Here is a 19,686-nt window from a genome sequence, read left to right on the forward strand (position 1 = left end):
CATTTTCCACTGTTATTTCATTTCTGCACTTTCCACCTACTGTTGCCTGTTTAGCCATTTTCACTGCTTTTTATGGCCTTTTCTGCCAATTTCAAACACATCTAACCTTTTTAACTTCAATTTTTGGCACTTGTAACCCCTTTTTTGCTTCTTGTTAACCATTTTAATTCTATTTTAGGTGAAGGGGTTTACATATTAAAGAAAGTTATATACTACAGAATAGATTAATAAATAAATATATAGTTATCACAAATGAACTTAACCACTGACCATGAGTTTACTGACCTCCATGGGCCTCCACTTTGGCTGGGCCCAAATAAGCTCTCCCATTGTCCCCCCTTATGGGTGGCCTGGCCTACAGGTAATCAGTTAACCTTATGAGCACGTTGTTGGACTGTGGAGGAAAGCTATAGTACCATACAGAAAACATGCAGACCATCTGCCTGGGGTTAGAAGCAGGAACCTTCTTGTTGTGGGACAAGAGTGCTAAACACTGCGCAGTCTGTATGCTGTTTTATTATAATAAAAAAATACATAAAAGAAGTCATTGGAAACTGGAAGAAAGAGAGAAAATCAAACTTTTTAACAGATTTATTGACATGTGTATAGCGATTGTCTGTGCACCGGACAATTACAGGGGAATATGATATAAAATAATACAAAACAGCTGTACATAACACGGATGTTTGTAAGTAAAGGAATGCATTAATAACTGTGAGGTTTTTATGCAGTATAATACGTGTCGGCTACTTACTCATCTGTAATAATAAGATGAGTTCATAGGTTGAGGTTTCGCCATCTGGAATGAAGGTCAACTGATACAAATACAAAAAACTAACTGAAGGAAGAGCTACTGATGTTCACTGGTTGTATTTAAAAGTCTGTTGCCACACTAAGATACAGTAGGCTAACTGAGAGACTCTAAAAACTAATAAAAAAAGAGGATATTGCATATGGATACTTATATTCCAAAGAGGGTTAAAGTGAAGAATAAACAAAGAAGAAGGAAATAAAACCAGCTAAATAAATATGGAAGGTTTAAAACTAGAAGCCAATGAGGGTGCTGCAACGTTTCTTCCATCCACATGCCAATGTGTGTTACATTAATGGTTGTATATATCATCTGTTAAACTCACTGGATTTGGAGTGCTCAGTAAAGGGCAGCTGATTTGTTCAAAGCCTGTGTCACAATACCTTTTACATTTTGCCTTTACTTTCAATCTAAGAGTTAAATCCTCATCAACCAGTTATTTTCAGGCCTTCCCAGCTGAGTCTGAAATCCCTAATCCTGAGCTACAGATATTATCAACACAACATCCATTATCCAAAGCACTGCAGGGAGTTCCCATTTTATATTTAGATCTATAATGGACACATTAACGCATTTATGCACGCTGAATCCCATAAACGCTCTGTGATGAGTCCAAATACTGACAGAAACAAGTGTGAACATGGACATCATTCTGCAGTGAATTTGGTGGAAAATATCAGCATAGTAGTACAAAGTGGGAACCCATAGGTCTCATTCACAAACGTCACGCATCCATCAAGTATGAGGATATTTTTTAAGCTTGCTTGCTTTTTTTTCTTTTAGAGAGGTCTTCCCAAAATAAACCATAATGACACAAACAAAAACACTGCAGTTTGAAAAGCAGAGGACTCGGAAGACATCTTGGTCTGCGACAAACGCTCTCAGCATGAAAACCAGGCTGGCGATCAACCGTGCAAAGTTTTTCAAATACGTGTAGTGTACATACTGTATGTGTACGTTCAGCACATGCAAGCTAGACACGATTTCCATGTGGCTGTGTATTATCAGTTATACGTCTTCCATACTTGAGGCTATAATTGAATTTATCTGACTTTTTTTTTTTTTTTTAAGATCACCGAGCTACACCATAATATTCAGTTACAAAAATAGTATCACAATATAGACCATTCAATATGAGCACCAGGGAAGGCTAAATATAGCCCGAGTATTTGGCTACATTCATTGTCTGGGCAATGTTTTACGGTAGCAGTGTGTTGAGTGTTTGTTGGACACAGTGTTGGCAATGTTTTCTCACTCACAGGCTCTCCTACACCTACCACACAAGAATAATCAGAAACATACACAACTTTTGCTTACACTGAGTAACAACGGTTAACTAAAACCAATTATCAGTTAGAAAAATAGTTTTTTTTTTTAACACTGAACACCTAAAAGAATTCCTCACGCTTCCCCCAAATAAATCCCGCCCCATTTCCTAACAAAATATTTCTCTTTAAAACAAAAAAGGTTATCTTTTGAGGTTATACAAGGTCAAACCTTTTACACACTTTATCATACCCACATAGACCCTGTTTAGCATAATTCACTAACCAGAGGTGTGTTCAATTTAATGTAAAGTAAAAGACGCCTGCTGTTTTCCTCTGCAGCCACATATAGTACTAGTCAAGTTAGCATGTTGAGGCTAAATATGCATCTGAACATCAGGTATCTAATTGCTCATATTCATATTCTAATGCTTTGGTTTAATCATTCTTAGATCACAAACCGTATTATTAAACACATCTCTGGTTAAGCCCTTAACCCGAAATCCATCCAGCCATGTTTGAAGCGACAGTCGACTGAACACTTTCTAAACATAGCACAACATCTAGCTTATCTATAGGAGTGCTTTTATTGCTGTAGAGAGTTATGAAGTGAATTTATACCCGGTTTCAATCCCCCAGCCCTGGCTTATCCTTGCTACTGCTTGATGATCAGGATAAGATCTGGGCTCAACAGGTGATGCCTTTGTGGTGTGATCGTACAGTGTGGAGCGTTCCTGCTAGAGATCAGCAAGCAGTCTGCAGGCTTTCATTCCAACCTTTTACAACACAAGCAGTCTCATGAATGAGGTGTCTGCATAGATTTTACTAGAAGGATAAATGAGGATGATGGGAACTGTACATTCTCAATAAAGTTTTTATAGCTAGGATTTTTTTAATGGATCATTTGTGGATCAACAGCCTTGAATATCACCCAATAACCTCACACATACACCCTAAGCAGTAAATATAGCTTATTAAGGAAACTGGGGAAGTCTGTGCACAGTTCTATTAAAGAACGTAAGTCACAATTGAAGGTGGATAAAGGAAAAGCATGAATGAGTTGCAGCATTTAGCTATTATTACAGTAACTTGTTTAAAATTAAGGATATCAGGCCGAGTAGTGCAAGCAGCGATGTTTCACTGAGTAAAGGGCAGACAGAAGCTGCAGATCAGCAAAGAGAAAAGGCCATTCCTTACTTATGTGCAAAAAGCTTCTTGTTATTTCAAACATGGCTTCCAAGACAGACATTTGGATTATTTCTTTTTGATGACAAAAGATATAGTAGTGAAGGTTTTTTGAAAATAATCTTTTGAAAAGGGGCAAGCAGCATTATTTAAGCTCCTGCATGTATATGTTTACATATATGAAATGAAATCTCTTGGTGAGGGTTAATCATGAGTGAGATCAGATTGTGTTGTGTTTAGTTGGAATGACAAACTGCAAACTTCTCCATGATTATAGTGAATAAACGTCACTGTTTTCACCTGTTGTCCTGATCCCGCATTAATCAACAAGCATAAAGAGGTAAACAAGAGGAGGGAATCCTTCTCCCTGAGCTGCATTCAGGAAAAGCACTGACCAGTTTATTATGCACACAAAATGTGTGACCTGAGTTTAGAACACACATACTTTCATTACTTCATCTTATTAACCTATCCATACTGAACACTGATCAATGACTGAATCCTGAATGAAGCTCAGGCATTGTTCTGTTATTGTAAAAGTGATTGCTGAGGATTGACAACTAGTCGATGGGGCCCTGGAAGATGAGCCGTGTCCAGCCAGGGGTGCTGAGGGCAGTGGAGCAGAAGGGGCAGATGGGTCTGAAGGCGTGCGTCCCGTGGGGGAGCGGGGTCTCGGCCCAGTACCTGGCTGTCCTCTCTGAGCAGACGTGGCCACACGGCACAAAACTGTGAGTGGGGGCTCCAGCGTCCACGTACACTGCGGGCTCGCAGCCCAGCCACAGCGGCACGTAGGGACCCACGCTCCGACAAAGGGGACATTCTCTTCGTGTTGTGGACCCCTCCCCTTCTCCTGGCAGCTCCTCGCCCTCAGATCTTTGGCCCCAGTCATGACGTCCGTGGACATGGCCGCAAGCGAGGTAGACCCAGGGCTGACGCTCCTCGAGGCTGAGAAAAAAAACAACACAGTGTCAGAGTTCAGAAGCTCTGCTGTTTTTAACTAAGACTGTGCAATTAATTAAAATTTAGATTATCACAGTTTGTCCAACTGCAGTTTTCAAATTGCAGAAGGTGTAATACTTCTTATCCCGAAATCTGTCCATACCAGTTTAATACTTTTTCTGCGTTACAGCAGAAACAAAATGCTCTACACATCATGCTGACAGTCAGGTGTCATTTTTTTCTCAGAATAGTTTGCAAAAATCCTACTTTCCTGAATTGTGATTTTTTTTTAATTAAAAATGAAAATGACATAAAATGTATTTTTTCCTTCAACACAATTTCTATCACATTTCCAAGAAGAGTCAAAATAATCAAAACTAGATTTTTGTTTTCGTGCAGTCCTATTTTTAACAATACCTTCTGTTTTTTTCAACCAGGAATTTCACCTTTCTATGCAAAACTTTGCACCTAGATACAATTCTCAGCCAAAACTCCTTTATACAATGATCTTATGGTAGCCCTACACTAACTATCAAAAGCTGAACTTTCTCAAACTCAAAAGAAATCACATGTATGTGTTATTGCTTTCTCCCAACCTCACAATACTGGATGAACCAACGGCCATCAAAATGGATTTAAGTACTGAGCCCACAGTTAATTATTTATTGTTAATGGTTTAACAAAGTCTTGTTTAATAAAGCTCTGATGTAAAAAAAAGTATTAAACTGAGATGTAATTGGAGATGTATAAGATTAAATTCCGGGATATTGTTTTTGAAAGAATTTTGTTTTCTTTCTCCCTCATGTGTTGACCTACTGCAAGAAAATAAAAGTTCATTTTTGACCTTATGAGTAATCAGTCTTTGCAAAATCCAATTAAATGCATCTTTAAGCTGTCAAGAGGGAATCTTCAGGATTTTAGCCTGATTACTGAATATTTAATGTTGGTTTAGGTCTGCTGTTACAGCTTAGATAGCTGCTGTGACTGTTCTAATCTTAGTGCCTTACCTGTACTATTCTATTCCTCCAGAGAGCTCAACATAATCTCAGGGTGCAATTAGAGACAAAAGTTTAGAGTTTGGGTCCAGTCTAATGCTAAGTGAACACTTTAGCCCTCAGTTATTAACAGTATGTAGAATCCAAGATTTTGTCTTGTCTGTGTGCGTTAATCTGTGTGGCTTATGTTCGATGTGGGTGTTGTGCTTATTTTGATATTTTGCTTTCATTTCTGCTTTGACCTTGTTTTTTTTGTTGTTTTTAATTTTAAATAAAATGATGATCACAGGCAATGTGAAGCACATTGTGTTGCCCTGTGTATGGACTGTGCTACATAAATAAAGTTTGATTTGACTTATCAGTAAAATGTTAATTATGCCATAGTAAAAAAAAAAAATCCATATTTATCAAACATGCACATGCTTTTTGTGTGCATACTGGTAGGTAATCAGTGTCGATAAATCCCACATATTCAGCATGTTTAGTTGCATTTGTTTTCAGAAATGCCACCACAAACCCGCATGAGGTAACAATACATGTGAATATGTTTTACTTCCCTGGAATAAAAGACAAAGAGAGCAATGGAGAGGAGAATCATAAAAACAGAAATAACAGTAGGATGATGTTGAAAGAGATACTATTAAAATACTTCCAACTCTCAGTGAACCAATAAATTATTTGTTTGTTCATTTAGAGGGGAAATAATTAACTAAAGAACAGTTTCTGTACAGGAGATAGGACAAACAATTGAAATTCTGATGGGTCACAGGAAAAAACTCAGTGAGAAACCAAGAAAAGGTGTGATATTGAGTTCAATGCAGGCAAAAAATCAACATCATGGCAGAAAAACAGGAAGTATCTGCAAATAGAGGGTAACAGAAAACCACATAAATTTCCACTCATGGGCACTGCATTGTTAGCACCATTGGTGACACAGCTGCTCTCTGATGATATAAAGCTGAGACACTCCTTGCTTTGTTAAAAAAACACTGTCTGCAGAGCACAAGGTTTGCTTATCCTCTAAATAACAAAAGACAAGCCATACCATGCATTTAAAATTCCAATTACAGCTGCATTTTAAAGGTTTTTACATCAGTAGGGCGGCTTGTCTGTTTCACACCAAATTACTTATTGAGTTATTTTCATTAAAGCAAATCGCTAACATACATGGATAATAGATGATCAAAGTGATGAATGCATGCTGCACACGTGTAATGTTATTTGTAGTTTTACTATTCTACCAACAGAATGCATAAGTGTGGTCAGAGCTGAACATAACTTCTATACATTCCTAACTTAAAGTGCAGCTTGAGTAATATCATACTTTGCATGCAAATGTTGACCAAAGTTTAGTGGAACCTTTCTATTATTAAGATCAGTGATTCTCAACTGGTGGGTCAGGACCCAAAAGTGGGTTGTGAACCTGATTTCCAGTGGGTCGCGATTTTCTGCTTGAAAAAAACTGTGGCAAAAAGTCTAATTTTTGGGAGCTTTGTGTGGACGTACAGCACGCCCATTTTTTCAAATTTTTTTGTTAAAACAGATAAATGCTGTCTTTATCCTTAAGATTTAAACTTATTTATGTCTTTTACTCTAGATAACAAAGCAGGTTCTTTCAAGATAATAATGAATATCTTTTAGAAATTAACAAATTTCCATGCTGTTTTGTGAAAATGAAGTAAAATTTAATTTTCATCTATTATCCCCTATAAATGACGTGCTTTAAAACATGGCTGTTTATCCTGTCTCTTTTTACAGTCCCACAAACTGCAACATTTTCACTGAATGAATTTAAGTGGTTGGAAATGTTTAAAAATTTGGGTTGTGAAAGGGGTAGAGGTGGGTCTTGATGCCTGACCAGTTGAGAACCACTAATATACTGTATATAACTGCAACAATGTTTTTACAGACATACCACTAAAGGTGAAACAAACCAAACATTCTGGCAAAAATATATTTAGAGACCAGATTTTGACAACACACCTGTGGCTACGTGGCAGGCTGGGGAAGGCCAGAGTGCTGAGGCCTACGGGACACTGAGGTCGAGACGCGTTTAGCTCCTGACGAAGCGCTTCCAAGTGACGCAGGGTGGGGGCCCGCATCAACCCCTCACCTGTGCGCCACAGAAGGGTGGCACCACACAGGTCAACCAGGGAACCATCACGTAACGCACTGCTCTCTCCCTCTGCCTGCAGGGGACAGACATGTTAACATCACAGCCAAATTTAACCTCCCAATCAACTAAGCCATAAAGCAGAGGCTCACCAGTTTGCCTCGACTGGGTCCAGATCGAGTCTCCCGCAGGGCGTAGACATCTCCACACACAGAGATCTCCCTCCACAGACCCTGCTTGGGGTCTTCTGGGAATCCCTCTGGATGCATCACTAACACTCCATTTGTGGTCAGGCCATCCATATGTCCATCAGGGTTTTTCCATTTGGTTGCTTTTTCCTGGAATCAAAAACATAAGGATGAATTTTTTTTAGTTTTTTAGTTTTGTGTGGTTATTTTTAACTCCTGATTCGACATCTCTATTGATCTGATCAGCAGGCTACTCACCCCTAAGAAGATATTTTTGGAGGAGTCAAAGCCAGCGGCATAGATGCGTGCGGTGTAAGGTGGGTTGCGTTCACACACGACTCTGCAGGCAAAACGTGAAATGGTGCTGGGGGCAATAGAGGGGTCCTCTCCTTCCTTACCCCCTCCGGAGGTGTCTGTCACCACAAAGTCAATGGGACTTTCTGTGGAGCGTCCAATCTGGAGGGAATGGAACAGAGTTATGCTCTATGTTTGATTATGCTCAGAGCAAATAACTTTAAGAGGAGATACAGTGTTGGAATACATGATGAGATCTTTATTAGTTTAAGATATGCACTTGTTTTATCAAAGCTTTGAGAAATTTTCCATTTTAGTGTGATGTTTCCTACAAAGCTGAGAATATGAAGCCGTGGTTGAGCTGGGTGAAGGATTACATCATCAGTCACTGGAAATGAAGTCAATCTGTGATACTTTAAGAGCATAAAAATATCTCTGAGATTTTCCACCAATGAAATCAAAATAATCTTCCTCCTTTGATGGCATTACATAAGAGCATATTTTGGGTGAAATTAGCTCATGCTGTCTGAACTGGGATTGGAATCCTGATTTATGGAGGACAATTACAACACTTCACTGTGCTTTCTTGATTTATTAAAGGTGGTGCATTACCTGGAACATGTCTGTGTTGTTGTCATGACAGTACTCCACCACCACCGTCTGGTTACGGGACAGAGTGAAGGAGATGCTGTGCTGCCCCCTGCTGTGGACAGCCTACAACAACAGTAGCAAGCAGAAGTGATCCACTTATCTTCTGGAAAAGTCTTCCATGTTCTTGCCAACAAATCCATCAGAATAAATCACAGTGTGCTCAAGAGGCATATAAAATATAGCTACATGATTCATTTCCATATAAACATATTTTTTTTAAGTATGTGGCTGACAAAAATGGACATTATGCTTAGTCATCCTTCCTGTGCCTCATTTAAAATTAGACAACAGGAAGTTACAGGAAGGAAACCAACACTACACACTGATTAAACCCACAAACACACTCACACACACATACCTTGCTGTCCTGTGGCGTATTGAGGATGTGCACAGCGCTGGGTTTGACGCCATTGGCCTTGGCTCGTCGGTACAGAGCGAAACGGCTCTTTCTGCGCCCACGGTCTCCGGTTGGAAGAGAGCCATTGTACCTGGGGGAAGGCAAACAGGGGGTCAAATTATGAGCACAGAATAAACTGGAAAATAACTCAAGAAGCCCACCAAAAGCACACATTTTATTTGCAGTTCATTGCTTTCTACTGAGAAACTCAAAGGGTGGAAAAAACCCTGTTGTGACATTGTTTGCATACTCTACTTACAATCTGCAATCACTTACTGGAAAATGAAGCTATAAATAACACTCCAGTACATTGCAAAGATGTGTGAAGAAATACCTGTGATTGGAGCTGAAACATTTAGTAAGTCTGTCTACTTCTATCGTGGTAAGTTCTATTAAAATATATGAAAGCATGTGGGCCACTCATGATTCACATTAAACTGCTCAATTGAACATCATCCAGAGGACAACAACCACTTGACCTCCCTCACTCAGCCTGTTGAAGAGGCTCATCTAACCTCTTTCTGGAGGACAGTATCATTATTGTGACACCATTGCACACAATTTTATAACCCTGCAACCTTGAATAAGTGCTCCAGCAAGGATTCAGAATTCAATAAAAAGAAACAGACCAAAAGATCCAGATTCTACTCATAACAGTCGTAGATAATATATTCTGGATCCAAAGTGTTTTATAATTCAATCTCAGCCCTTCTTAAAGATGACCTCAGTTTTCACGTTTTAATAAACGTGAGTGATGCATTATGTTGAAACTGTCTAGTGCTAGTGCTGACTGAACTACAGACTATGCCATCTTTTGTTTCAAAGCGATGTTTAAGATCATTTTAAGAACAGAGCTGACAGAGAGGAGGTTGTTCTTGTTTCAGGATTTCAACCTAAAAGCAGGAAATGGACATTATTAACTATTTAGCTGATAGCCGAAGGGCAGACAGACTCTGCGAGGGACAGTGAGCATCTGTGCTGGGCTCCAGGAGTGATCACAACACTGAGTGTCTGGTTTAGCTCTGGTCTGATCTGTCTCATGGTGGGCTGAAGATACACAGCCTTCTTTGACATTTCTGTGCAACAAAGCTGAGTTCATTTACCAAGCAGAATTTAAAACGAAAAATCCATGTCAATTTTGAAAAAATGGATTTATTCATTACTTCATAAAATGCAAACGTCAATAATCTGTGGCTCATAAAATGTCCTGGTATGTCTTCATTGTATTTCATCACGTTGAATACTTGGTGCTCTTGGCAGAAAGAATCACTTTTGGCTCTGCAAACTTTCAGCGGTATTTGTCATTTTTGACATTGAAAATTGAATCACCAAACAATCCACAGATAACTGAAGATTTACAAAAACAGCATCAACTACAGCATTTGCAGAATTGTTCATCTAAAACAAGACCTGGAAAAATGTATTGTTAGAGAGTTAATCCTAAAAATAAACATGTTAAATAGATTTATCTGATTTTTCAAACATCAACTCAAATTATTTACAGATTTACACTCCTTAAACAGGGTTGATTCACACTTTTTAAAACCAACTTTAAGACTGTTTAAGACCTTTAAAGAGCAGGTAAATAACATTTTCTACTTTGCATAAGATTGGTTTTTTCTTTGATTCTCATTTTCCCCTGTATTTTTACCTCCACCAAGGAGGTTATGTGATCAGCAGGGTTTGTTAGTTTGTTTGTTTGTTAGCAACAAAGCTCAAAAAGTTATTGATGGATTTTGCTGAAATTTTCAGGAAATGTCAAAAATGGCATAAGGAAGAACTGATTAGATTTTGGGAGTGATCACCGTCTGGATCCAGGAATTTTTTTAAAGGATTCTGTATTATTGGGAGATAGGGCTAATAGCGGAAGTCCGCGCTCTCCGAGTGCCTTTCTAGTTTATCTTGAAGCCAAATTTCTGAACTTGCATAGCCCCATCTCTTTCTCCCCTTTGCTCTTTAATAAGTTAGTAATAAACTGCTGTATATGCCCCTAATACTAAACATATTGAAAAGTTATTGATTTTACTAAAAGCCTGACTAGGGACAAGGGAAACTAGCCACAGCTGTAGGTTTCAAGCAACAACTGATGTCACGAGGACACATTATCAGTGATGAACCCAGGGTCATCGGGTGTCTTGGGTCTTAGATCATCCAACACCCTCATCTGGGCAACCCGGAGAGGGCTGATCAGACCCTGGCTTGTGTCCTAGTAGCCATGTGTCTTGGTTAGCCCCTCCTGATCCACAGTCACCTCAAAGCTTCCTCTGTGGCTTTAAGGATGTTCCTGGTGCTCCCCCCTCTCTTGTAACCCTCTAACTCTGGCTTGCATTTCCACAGACACCCATATCCTCACTTGGGGGGCGGAGATGTAAGCTGGATGGGGATAGCAGCATGAGGTACGTAGCTGTGTGACATCATAGAAGCATGACGTAGTGTGGCGTGCCAGTAAATTCAAGGAAGAAACATGCAACAAAGCAAAGGGCAATAATGAAGGACTTCAAGCGTTGTGTTTTTTTAATCTTCTTTTTTTGTCAGCTTTTAAAGAAGAGGACAGGATGAGTACGAAAGAAGGCGGCAAGGAAAAGGGTCAGATGAAGAGACTGGCCTCAATGGGTTCCCAGCGGGCCAGATACTCTCTATATGTGAAACATTAGTTACTATAGCTTGTTTCTAACAAGCCGAAGTTGTACTATGTAAGTGACGCTGTCCCTATCAAATAAACGTTATAAATAAATAAATAATAGCACTTATATAGACAGTGTACAGCATGGATTTCACAAATTATTCAGTCTGACATTTCACAGTCAAAACACCATCAACAATTTAAGGCCCCTTACAAGTAAAATAAAAAACTGTCTAAAGACGTTTACAAGTTTTTCATTAAAGTAAACAGAACAATTCATTTTTTTGTAACATTTATTTTTGGGCCTTTCATGCCTTTACTGACAGAGGAGGACAGTGGACAAAACCAGAAACAGGAATGAGAGAGCTGGCGAATGACACATGGGATAGAGCCACAGGCCAGACCCAAACTCAGGTTGCCCGCCCACATGAGCGCCCCAAACCACCAGGCCACCTACACCCCAAACACAATAATTCTTGAATGTGGATTACAGTTTGGACAAAGAAACTTATTCTGAAGGAGTCTATTTGATGACAATTTATACAACTACTGGTAGATCTTTTAATCCCGGAAATTATTTGACGAATAAATTCAACGTGAAAAATGTTGGATTGCAAGCCATTCAAAACCTTCAGCTGTATTGCTAATGCCAGCTTTTCATAAAAGGTAATTTTCCTGTAGCAGAACTAACTTTGGTTTGGAAGTATAAAATCAGCTCATGTCTTGATTGATAAGAACAGTCTAGCATCACTTCCTTCTCTCTTGAGATACCATGTGGGTGAAAAGACGCCCTAGGACTGATTGGCGGGAGATTAGAAACCTCATCAGCAACGTGATGAAACTCTTGTGTTCAAACAATTAAAAAGTCACAATTTATGCCATGTTTTACACTTTGATTAAAGTAGAGTAAAAGAAGAGCTTTGTGGCTTTGGGCTGAAACTCAAAGGTGGGACTGGTATTGTGTGTACAAGGGCTGAACAATTAATTCCTATTTTACTGGAATTGTAATAGGTTCTTTGCAGATGACATCAAGCAGCAGTGGAGAACACCCCTCAGGGGGCAAGTAGTGATTTCTACATAGAGAAACCCAATCCAAAAGGTCATGTTTTGAGTTGTTTTTGACTATGCCAAGTGTTCAAAGTATGTAAATTTAAAAAAATTTTAAGCTACTTTTGTGTCACGAAAGTAGTGATATTAAGGCAAAAAAAAAAAAGTTTTAAAAAATCAAGAAAAAGGAAGGATTTAAAATGCTCCTGTCTAAAGCCTTGTCGAGTGGTGTCACACAACCCTCATGTATTGTCTTTTCACAAAGCGATCCAGTTTGTTTTAGTACAGTTTTGCCATGCTTTAACTCATTAAACTCTAAACTTGCCCTTGCCCTTGTTAACTCAGCTGATGTCCATCTCACCTGCCTCTAGTCTTGTAGAGCTGTTTCATAGCACAGGCTCATTCATAAACGACACATCATCACTTGGCCTCTTACTTCACAAGGTTTATTTGGTTGATAGTACTCACCGTTTCAATTAAAATCATGTTAATGATAGAATTAGGTTTTTCTATATGTTAAAGAGGGACAGCTAGCCTCTTGGCTCAGTATAAGACTCAAGACTCTTGTCTTCCTTCATCTGGATAGATAACGCCAGGTGCTAGGAGATCTGCAGGATGGAGCCTCCACGCCAGGTAAATCTGTTGAACTGTGGTAAAAATCACTGTTTTTTTTTTAAGTTTAGGAGTCATATTCGATGTATTTAGACATTTTCTGATAATAATTTCAGCATAGCGATCCATTTACAAGTGAGAAGTTTGAACTTTTCTCCTTTCCCATTCAGTCCTAATGACTGTCCCCCACTTCCTGACTACCAAATTTGGGATTACGTGATTGCAAACAACCCATATGGCCCTCTGAAATTTTTAAATTGCAGGAAGTCCAATGACTCTTTAAGGTGAAATACTTGTCAGAATCCATTTTAGGTATAACCTGACACGCTATGGATTTGTTTCACACATCCATCTGGAAGAACTTCCAATGATGGCGTTTGGGAAAGGGCAGAGCCTTTGAAAAAAAAAACCTCTGGGTGACTGGATGTACATTCTGTCTGTCACATCTTTACCAGCCAATCAGAGCAACAAAACACATGACGTAGCCACTACCGAGGTGCCCCTCTACTGAGAAATAAACTCCATAGAAAACTGCACAACGCGAACCATGGCGACTGTATACTTTTGTGGTTTTTTAAAAGAAAACAAATCACTGCTGTTCTTTCTTCTTCTTTTAACAAAGAAATGTCGTCAAGTTCTGATTAAACTGGCGCTTCAGCAGCATCCACGCTAATGTCTTCTGCCATAATTGCTCCGGCCTCTTGATGTTGCTTCCTTATGTCATGACTCTGCCGCGACCTAAAGTACTGCCCCTCAACGCTGATTGGTCCTGTCACTTTCTAACTGGACCAAACAGTTCAGATGGGAGCTTGGCAAGATGGATTAGCCAGTGAGAAACACGGAAACGGGCGACTCCATCTGCTTTATAAGGTTATTTTAGTACAGATTTTATGTCAATATTTTCCAGCAGAGATGTTGTGGTGCACATTTCATACATAGATGTAAGAATAAATTATTGTTTTGGAAAAAATCATTCCAATCAATCAATAAAAAAAGAGAATCATTACGTAAAACTTTCATTCTTTAACACCAGAAATCATATAGAAACAAGTCTATAGAAATTGCAATTCAATATTTTTCACAATTGTTCAGCCCTAGTTCCAATGACTGAGAGCAGTGACTGTTCTTTGAAAGATTATTCACACATTCACTATTGTAACCCTGTTTTAAAAGTTTAGGTCCAACTCATTTAACATGGTTTGAATTCACACATAAAGTATGTGATGCCAGTTTATGACATCTCCAGTAACAAGGTGGGAATTTTCTCATACACACCAATATCTTTGTTTATTTCATAATGTTATGAAGCTAATCTTTATTCAGAGAAGTCATACACTTTGTGTGTAACTCACTGGCCATTGTATTTGGACTCACAATAACCATTAAACTGTACTGTTTTATTTTAAGCTTTAAAATCCCAACAGACCCCATCTTTCCCAATTATCACTTTTCAATTCAATCAACTATTTTCACCCACAAAGGGCAGAGACGGTGTCATCTAAGCTGTGTACCTCAATGGATTACTCTTATTGCTCTTATAAATAAAAAAACAAGAGGCATCTTTAGCTCTGGCTTTACTATGTGTGTCACTGATATAACGCAGATCCAGTGGGTGTAGAGGCTGGAAATCATCTAAACAGCCACTTTAGGAGGTATAAAAGAAACACATATGGGTAAATACAAGTGCCAGCGTATCCATAGAAAATGTTTCTTCACAAATTTTCAGTTTCTGTGTTTGTTTCCAATGTTTCTCTGTGGAACTTGGAAAAACAACTTGTTTACACATCTCATAAGACACCAGCTGAACAGATGGCTGGGAATTAAGGGAGAAGCCCAGCTAATCATTTCTGACCTGAAATGAAGCAAAAGCAAAGAGTAAATCCCCATGGAGGGAAGACTTGATCCTTGCATTTCCTGATATTATCTTCATGTTTATCTTATTGATGGCAATTTATCCTAAAAATGTGTGAATGAGTTAAGCTGGAATAATTTGTGTGGGTGTCTGGGGAAAGTTTGTCGAAAGAATGAATTTTTAATGGGCAATACTTCCACCACAGTCTCAGGACCAAAAATGTATTTTCTGTGGGGAAAAGAAACCCTGAGGCCAGATCTGGGCAGGCAGTCAGCAGGATGTTGAAGAGAGGCTTGAGGTGAGTAAGGTACTTGAAATACCCCTTCAAATTGAGGACATTTGGTTGTGATATTTAATAAATGTTGAGTTCAATCGCCAAGGATGACTCAGTGCTACCTGCTCCCTGTGCGGCCCTGCCTGTCAGTTCAAACTGGACCCCGTCTGACAGGAGGAGGACTGGGTCAGGAAGGACTGGCTTTTGCAGGCTCTGCTTAAAAGGCAAGAGATGTGAAATGGGAGCATGGATAAGAGGGCACTGGAAGAAAAAGATCAGCTTATGGAAAAGGAAAGCTGGTTCCTTGATAGAAACAGAGGTCAGAGAATAAAACGAGGCAAAGGGCAGGGTGCAGAGAGGCAGGATGGAGAGACCGGGGGAGAGAGAGACTGAGGGTCGGGGAAGAGGCTAGAGGATGAGCTGCTCCACAGTGCAATATGCCCTGGCAGTTCTGACCACTAACACGCATGTGCGTACATCATAAAGCACAATATGAAATATTCACTCCTTCTGCCCCTCGACACGGGGTTTATTTTCGTTGAGAGCAAGCCACCGAGGAGGCCTGGCTCTGTGAAAGTCAGCACTCAGCAAAACGCTGGAACAGACCGGGTGAGAGACGGAGGAATGCGACAGAGACGGTGTTACGGGCAGGATATAAAAAAAAAAAGAGGAGGTGTGGGGGAGATAAAAATGGACAGCAAGAGGGTGTTTTTATGGTGATAAGAGTGGGTTATGAGTGAGTTTAGCTGTTGGACACTGCAGAGCTGTACATGATGTCCAGGCTAACTGAGGACAATGAGCGATGGCAGCCAGGCAGCCTCTGCAAAGATCACATGGCCTGCAGGGAGGCAGACATCGACCACACCAGACATGTGATCGTCAAGGCTAAAAGATGTAAAGTTCAAACATAGTTGCACCAAAGTAGAGAGAAAAAAAATGTGACAGGAAGCAGAGATAACAGCCTGTTTTGACACTTTGAGATACCTGCTGTTTGTGAGGGGGCAGATGACGGATCCACTCATCTGGGTACACTACTGTTTGATAGTGTCAATAACCAGGTTTTACTTTCAATCACAATTTGGGCTTCCAAGAGAGGAGTGATTACAAAAATTACTCTACCACATGCCGTGTTATGCTTGTTTTGTCCGTCAGTTTTATCACATGGTAAATATTTTAGTGTTTGTTGTAACATTTTGGTCATGAAAGTAATTATTTCTGTTTATTCATTGCTTCTATATACAACTATTTTATATACTGTATTCATGTATTTTTCATTATTGCTTGCTTTTCAAAGTGTGTGAGTGAGTGTTAAAGTTCAAACAATGCATATTATATAGATTTAATAAAATCACTGAGTAATTGTGTTTGATAATCAGGATCTCAAACCAACAAAAACAATCCTTATTATAATATTTGACACATTTTAGCAGTCCCTCTCCTTCATCTCCGCACTCAAACCTGTGGCCATCACCCTAAGAACAAGATCAATCCAACCTTCAGTATCTGCAGTTGGAAAGCAAGATATCCAAAAGTCATTTACATCCCTTACCAAGCTACACCGCAGGACAATCTTGCATTGAAGCCGCATGCCCAAACCCTCAATCTTCGCATCAAACCATCACTTCCTTCCCCTGATCTGAGAATGTAAAGGACCACTCTGTTCGAACAGTCAGATGAGAAGGACACTAATCAGTATTCTGATGCTGGTGGCCCACAGCCTCGGAGCTCCATGTTCAGCCGGAGGGAAAGAGATAGGCCATTAGGTCAGTTATCTTTGGCATACACAGGAAGCTCCGGAGGGCAACAGGGAGGCCTGTGTAAGCCTGGATATGACTGTGTCTGACTGTGTTTGTGTGTGCTGTGGCATTTCTGGTCCCTGCAGACTGCACAGTGTGGAGCTGCAGGGGTGGAAATGCTGTGGAAGCTGGTGGCTGTCATCAGCACATCCTGCCAACTGTGTGCTGGTGATGTAGAAGGGGCTTTTCTCCTCCTCCTCATCCTCCTCCCTCCTTGGTATGGATGGTCATTTGGCTGCGACGTTTATTAATTAGTTATATCAGTGGCTTTATGACTGAATATTACGAGCAGGGTGCATGCATTTTTCAGACAATGATATCAGCCTGTGTGCTACTTTTTATAGCAATCACAGATCCAGCATAGTATGACATCATTGGGATTTTCAGCCTGAGCAATCCAGCGCTGCTTACCCACACTACAACCATTGATGAAAAGCGGCTACATCCGTAGTAGCCATATGTGCTTTGGCTAAAGCAGATTTAGCTCCTTTTAACACCAAAGAGCACCATCCATTGTGGGTAAACGTGACATAGTTTCAGAGCTTTCACATTAACATAAAGTTAGTTTGTAATATTTGGAACACAGTCAAAGACTGGTGATTTACAACGGCAATGTTAAATGACATAAAATAGCTACAATATTTCGCTATCGTGGGTTAAAACCCCCCTGTGGATGATATCCATAGTAATAGCAGTTTATTTTAGCAAACACCACACGTCATCTGACGGTTTATTGTGCTGATGGTGCCGCTACATATTAAAGGTTAATTTGCCGCTGGAGGGTTTCTACATCCCACACAAATTCTACATCGGTTCAGGGTTTAACAGACTTACCCCAAAATGACCAACTCGCCGTATTTTACCGGGTCTTTAACGGGCACATCATCATCTCCGTCTTTTTTCGGTGAATTCATCAGACTGGACTCCTCCAGAAGAAAAAAACGCGTCCAATGGCAATAGTAGGGGAGATAAAACAATGCTAACAGACTCGAAACTGATGAGAAGTTATAGGGATTTCAGTGTATTAAAGTTTGGACATAGTTGGCCAAAGTTTTGCCCGACTTCCTCTTGTTTCTTTTATTAATTTAATCCAGTGAAGGCGCATCTTTTCGTTACGAAAATGCCAGTCGGAAGCTAGTTAGAAACGTAACATATCTGCTCGGTAGCATAGGGTACAACAACGGCTAACGGCAGGGAGTAGGGGATACCATTCTTTGTAGGGGGGGATGTTCAAACGATTTCTTGAAATAAATAAATTAACGTATATGTAATTTAAGAAACTGGCGCCTGTCAGGATATTTAAAGATAATGAACTCTCTGCTAATGATTAAGTACATAAATTTATTCACAAATTGAAAAAAATACAAATGCATGCACTCATGAAACCTCCTATGAAATACGAAATGGACGAAACCTTGGTGAGAAGCTTGCTGCCAGTGATGGAACAAAATGAAGCATTTCGAAATACAGAGGAAGTGCCCACATCTGCTGGCGCGTTGAGGCGTGATGGCACAGTTAAAGAGAAAGACAAGGCAGTTACATGTAATGTATATAAATCATATAAGTCTTATCTCGCGGGTCATTATGGAGTCTGACGTAATGAGATACTTCGGGGGGTGTGGTGAAGCTAGGATGTGGGTCACCATTGCGCCCCAGACGAGACACCTTCTTTTCTTCTTGTCTGCATTTTCATGTGGGAGTTTGGAGACAGATATAGGCCGGCTGGAGCCCACACTTCCATCTCCCTCCCTATCCCTCTCCCTCATACACAAACAGTAGTGTGTGAGCTATGTACCACTCACAATACTGTGACCACATGAGGGCAGTGCACTTCAGCCGCAAAGTTCAACTTTACAGTCTGTGAACTTAGCCAAGTGTGACTGTGCACACTGATTTGTGTGTCTAAGCATACTTTCTTCTTATGCATTTGTCCATTTTAACACACTGTTTTCTGCTATCTGTGCTCCCTCTAATGCAGCATTCTTGGACCAACATGAATGAATGGGACAAGGACATGCACTTGATTCAAATAAGACAGTCTTGGCACACTTCCTCCTGCAAACCTTGTTGCTGTTCATTGCTATTTGATGAGACTGAAAGCAAAGCCTTCCCTGCAGGCTTTCTTGGACCGAATACAGAGCTGTGGTGTCAGTAACAGAATCTGCACATGTCTCTGCACCGGCATGGCTGTCTTTATGTGGAACAGTAGCCTACTTGGTGTTCTGGCAGGGATGGTGTAACATGTAGCAGCTTGCATGCAGGGTTAAAGCACAAAGGCGCCATGCAGTATTCTGCAAGAGTCTGTGGTGATAATAGCTCTTACTATCAGACATGCCGATGTCATTCAGATATTTGCTTGTGCAAATTTACAGATGTTTCATGAGTGATATGATAACAAATTCAAATTGGAAACATGCCTTTCAAACTCGCTATAAATCTTCAACTACAGGCATCTGTGAAAGGGATGAGTCATGAATGAGTTCAACATGAACCAAAAAACAAACAACCGCACCCTAAATATGTGAATGACAGCCCACTGCAGCCAGAGTAACTAATTAACCAACTGCAGTGCTGACTCACTTATAAGGGTCTATAACAGTGCACTAGTTTCACTGTGTGTGTAGAAATTTAACCCTTCTGCATA

At 40.0% G+C, this 19,686-nt stretch overlaps 1 protein-coding gene across 1 annotated transcript; it reads right to left on the reverse strand.

Annotated features, from left to right (window-relative positions):
• Positions 1 to 601: 601 nt before the first annotated feature.
• LOC121521516 (E3 ubiquitin-protein ligase pellino homolog 2) lies at positions 602 to 18,205 on the reverse strand. The gene is made up of 7 exons (XM_041805566.1): positions 17,877 to 18,205; positions 8,800 to 8,929; positions 8,403 to 8,504; positions 7,755 to 7,952; positions 7,461 to 7,646; positions 7,179 to 7,384; positions 602 to 4,206 (listed from the first exon to the last, which is right to left on the reverse strand). The coding sequence occupies exons 1-7, from the start codon at positions 17,954 to 17,956 to the stop codon at positions 3,822 to 3,824; spliced, it is 1,287 nt and encodes a 428-aa protein (XP_041661500.1). The 5' UTR covers positions 17,957 to 18,205; the 3' UTR covers positions 602 to 3,821.
• Between the last annotated feature and the right edge of the window lie 1,481 nt (positions 18,206 to 19,686).

Source organism: Cheilinus undulatus, linkage group 14 (genome assembly GCF_018320785.1).
Source record: "Cheilinus undulatus linkage group 14, ASM1832078v1, whole genome shotgun sequence".
In the NCBI taxonomy this organism is placed as follows: Eukaryota; Metazoa; Chordata; class Actinopteri; order Labriformes; family Labridae; genus Cheilinus; species Cheilinus undulatus.

What these genes read in the sequence shown, in the direction of transcription:
- LOC121521516 (XM_041805566.1), bottom strand. Translation starts at nt 17,956, where the DNA reads ATGAATTCACCGAAAAAAGACGGAGATGATGATGTGCCCGTTAAAGAC. An exon ending in ATACGCCACAGGACAGCAAG is followed by an intron (nt 8,505 to 8,799) that starts GTATGTGTGTGT and finishes CTGTTGTTGTAG; the next exon opens with GCTGTCCACAGCAGGGGGCA. An exon ending in CCAAAAATATCTTCTTAGGG is followed by an intron (nt 7,647 to 7,754) that starts GTGAGTAGCCTG and finishes TTTTGATTCCAG; the next exon opens with GAAAAAGCAACCAAATGGAA.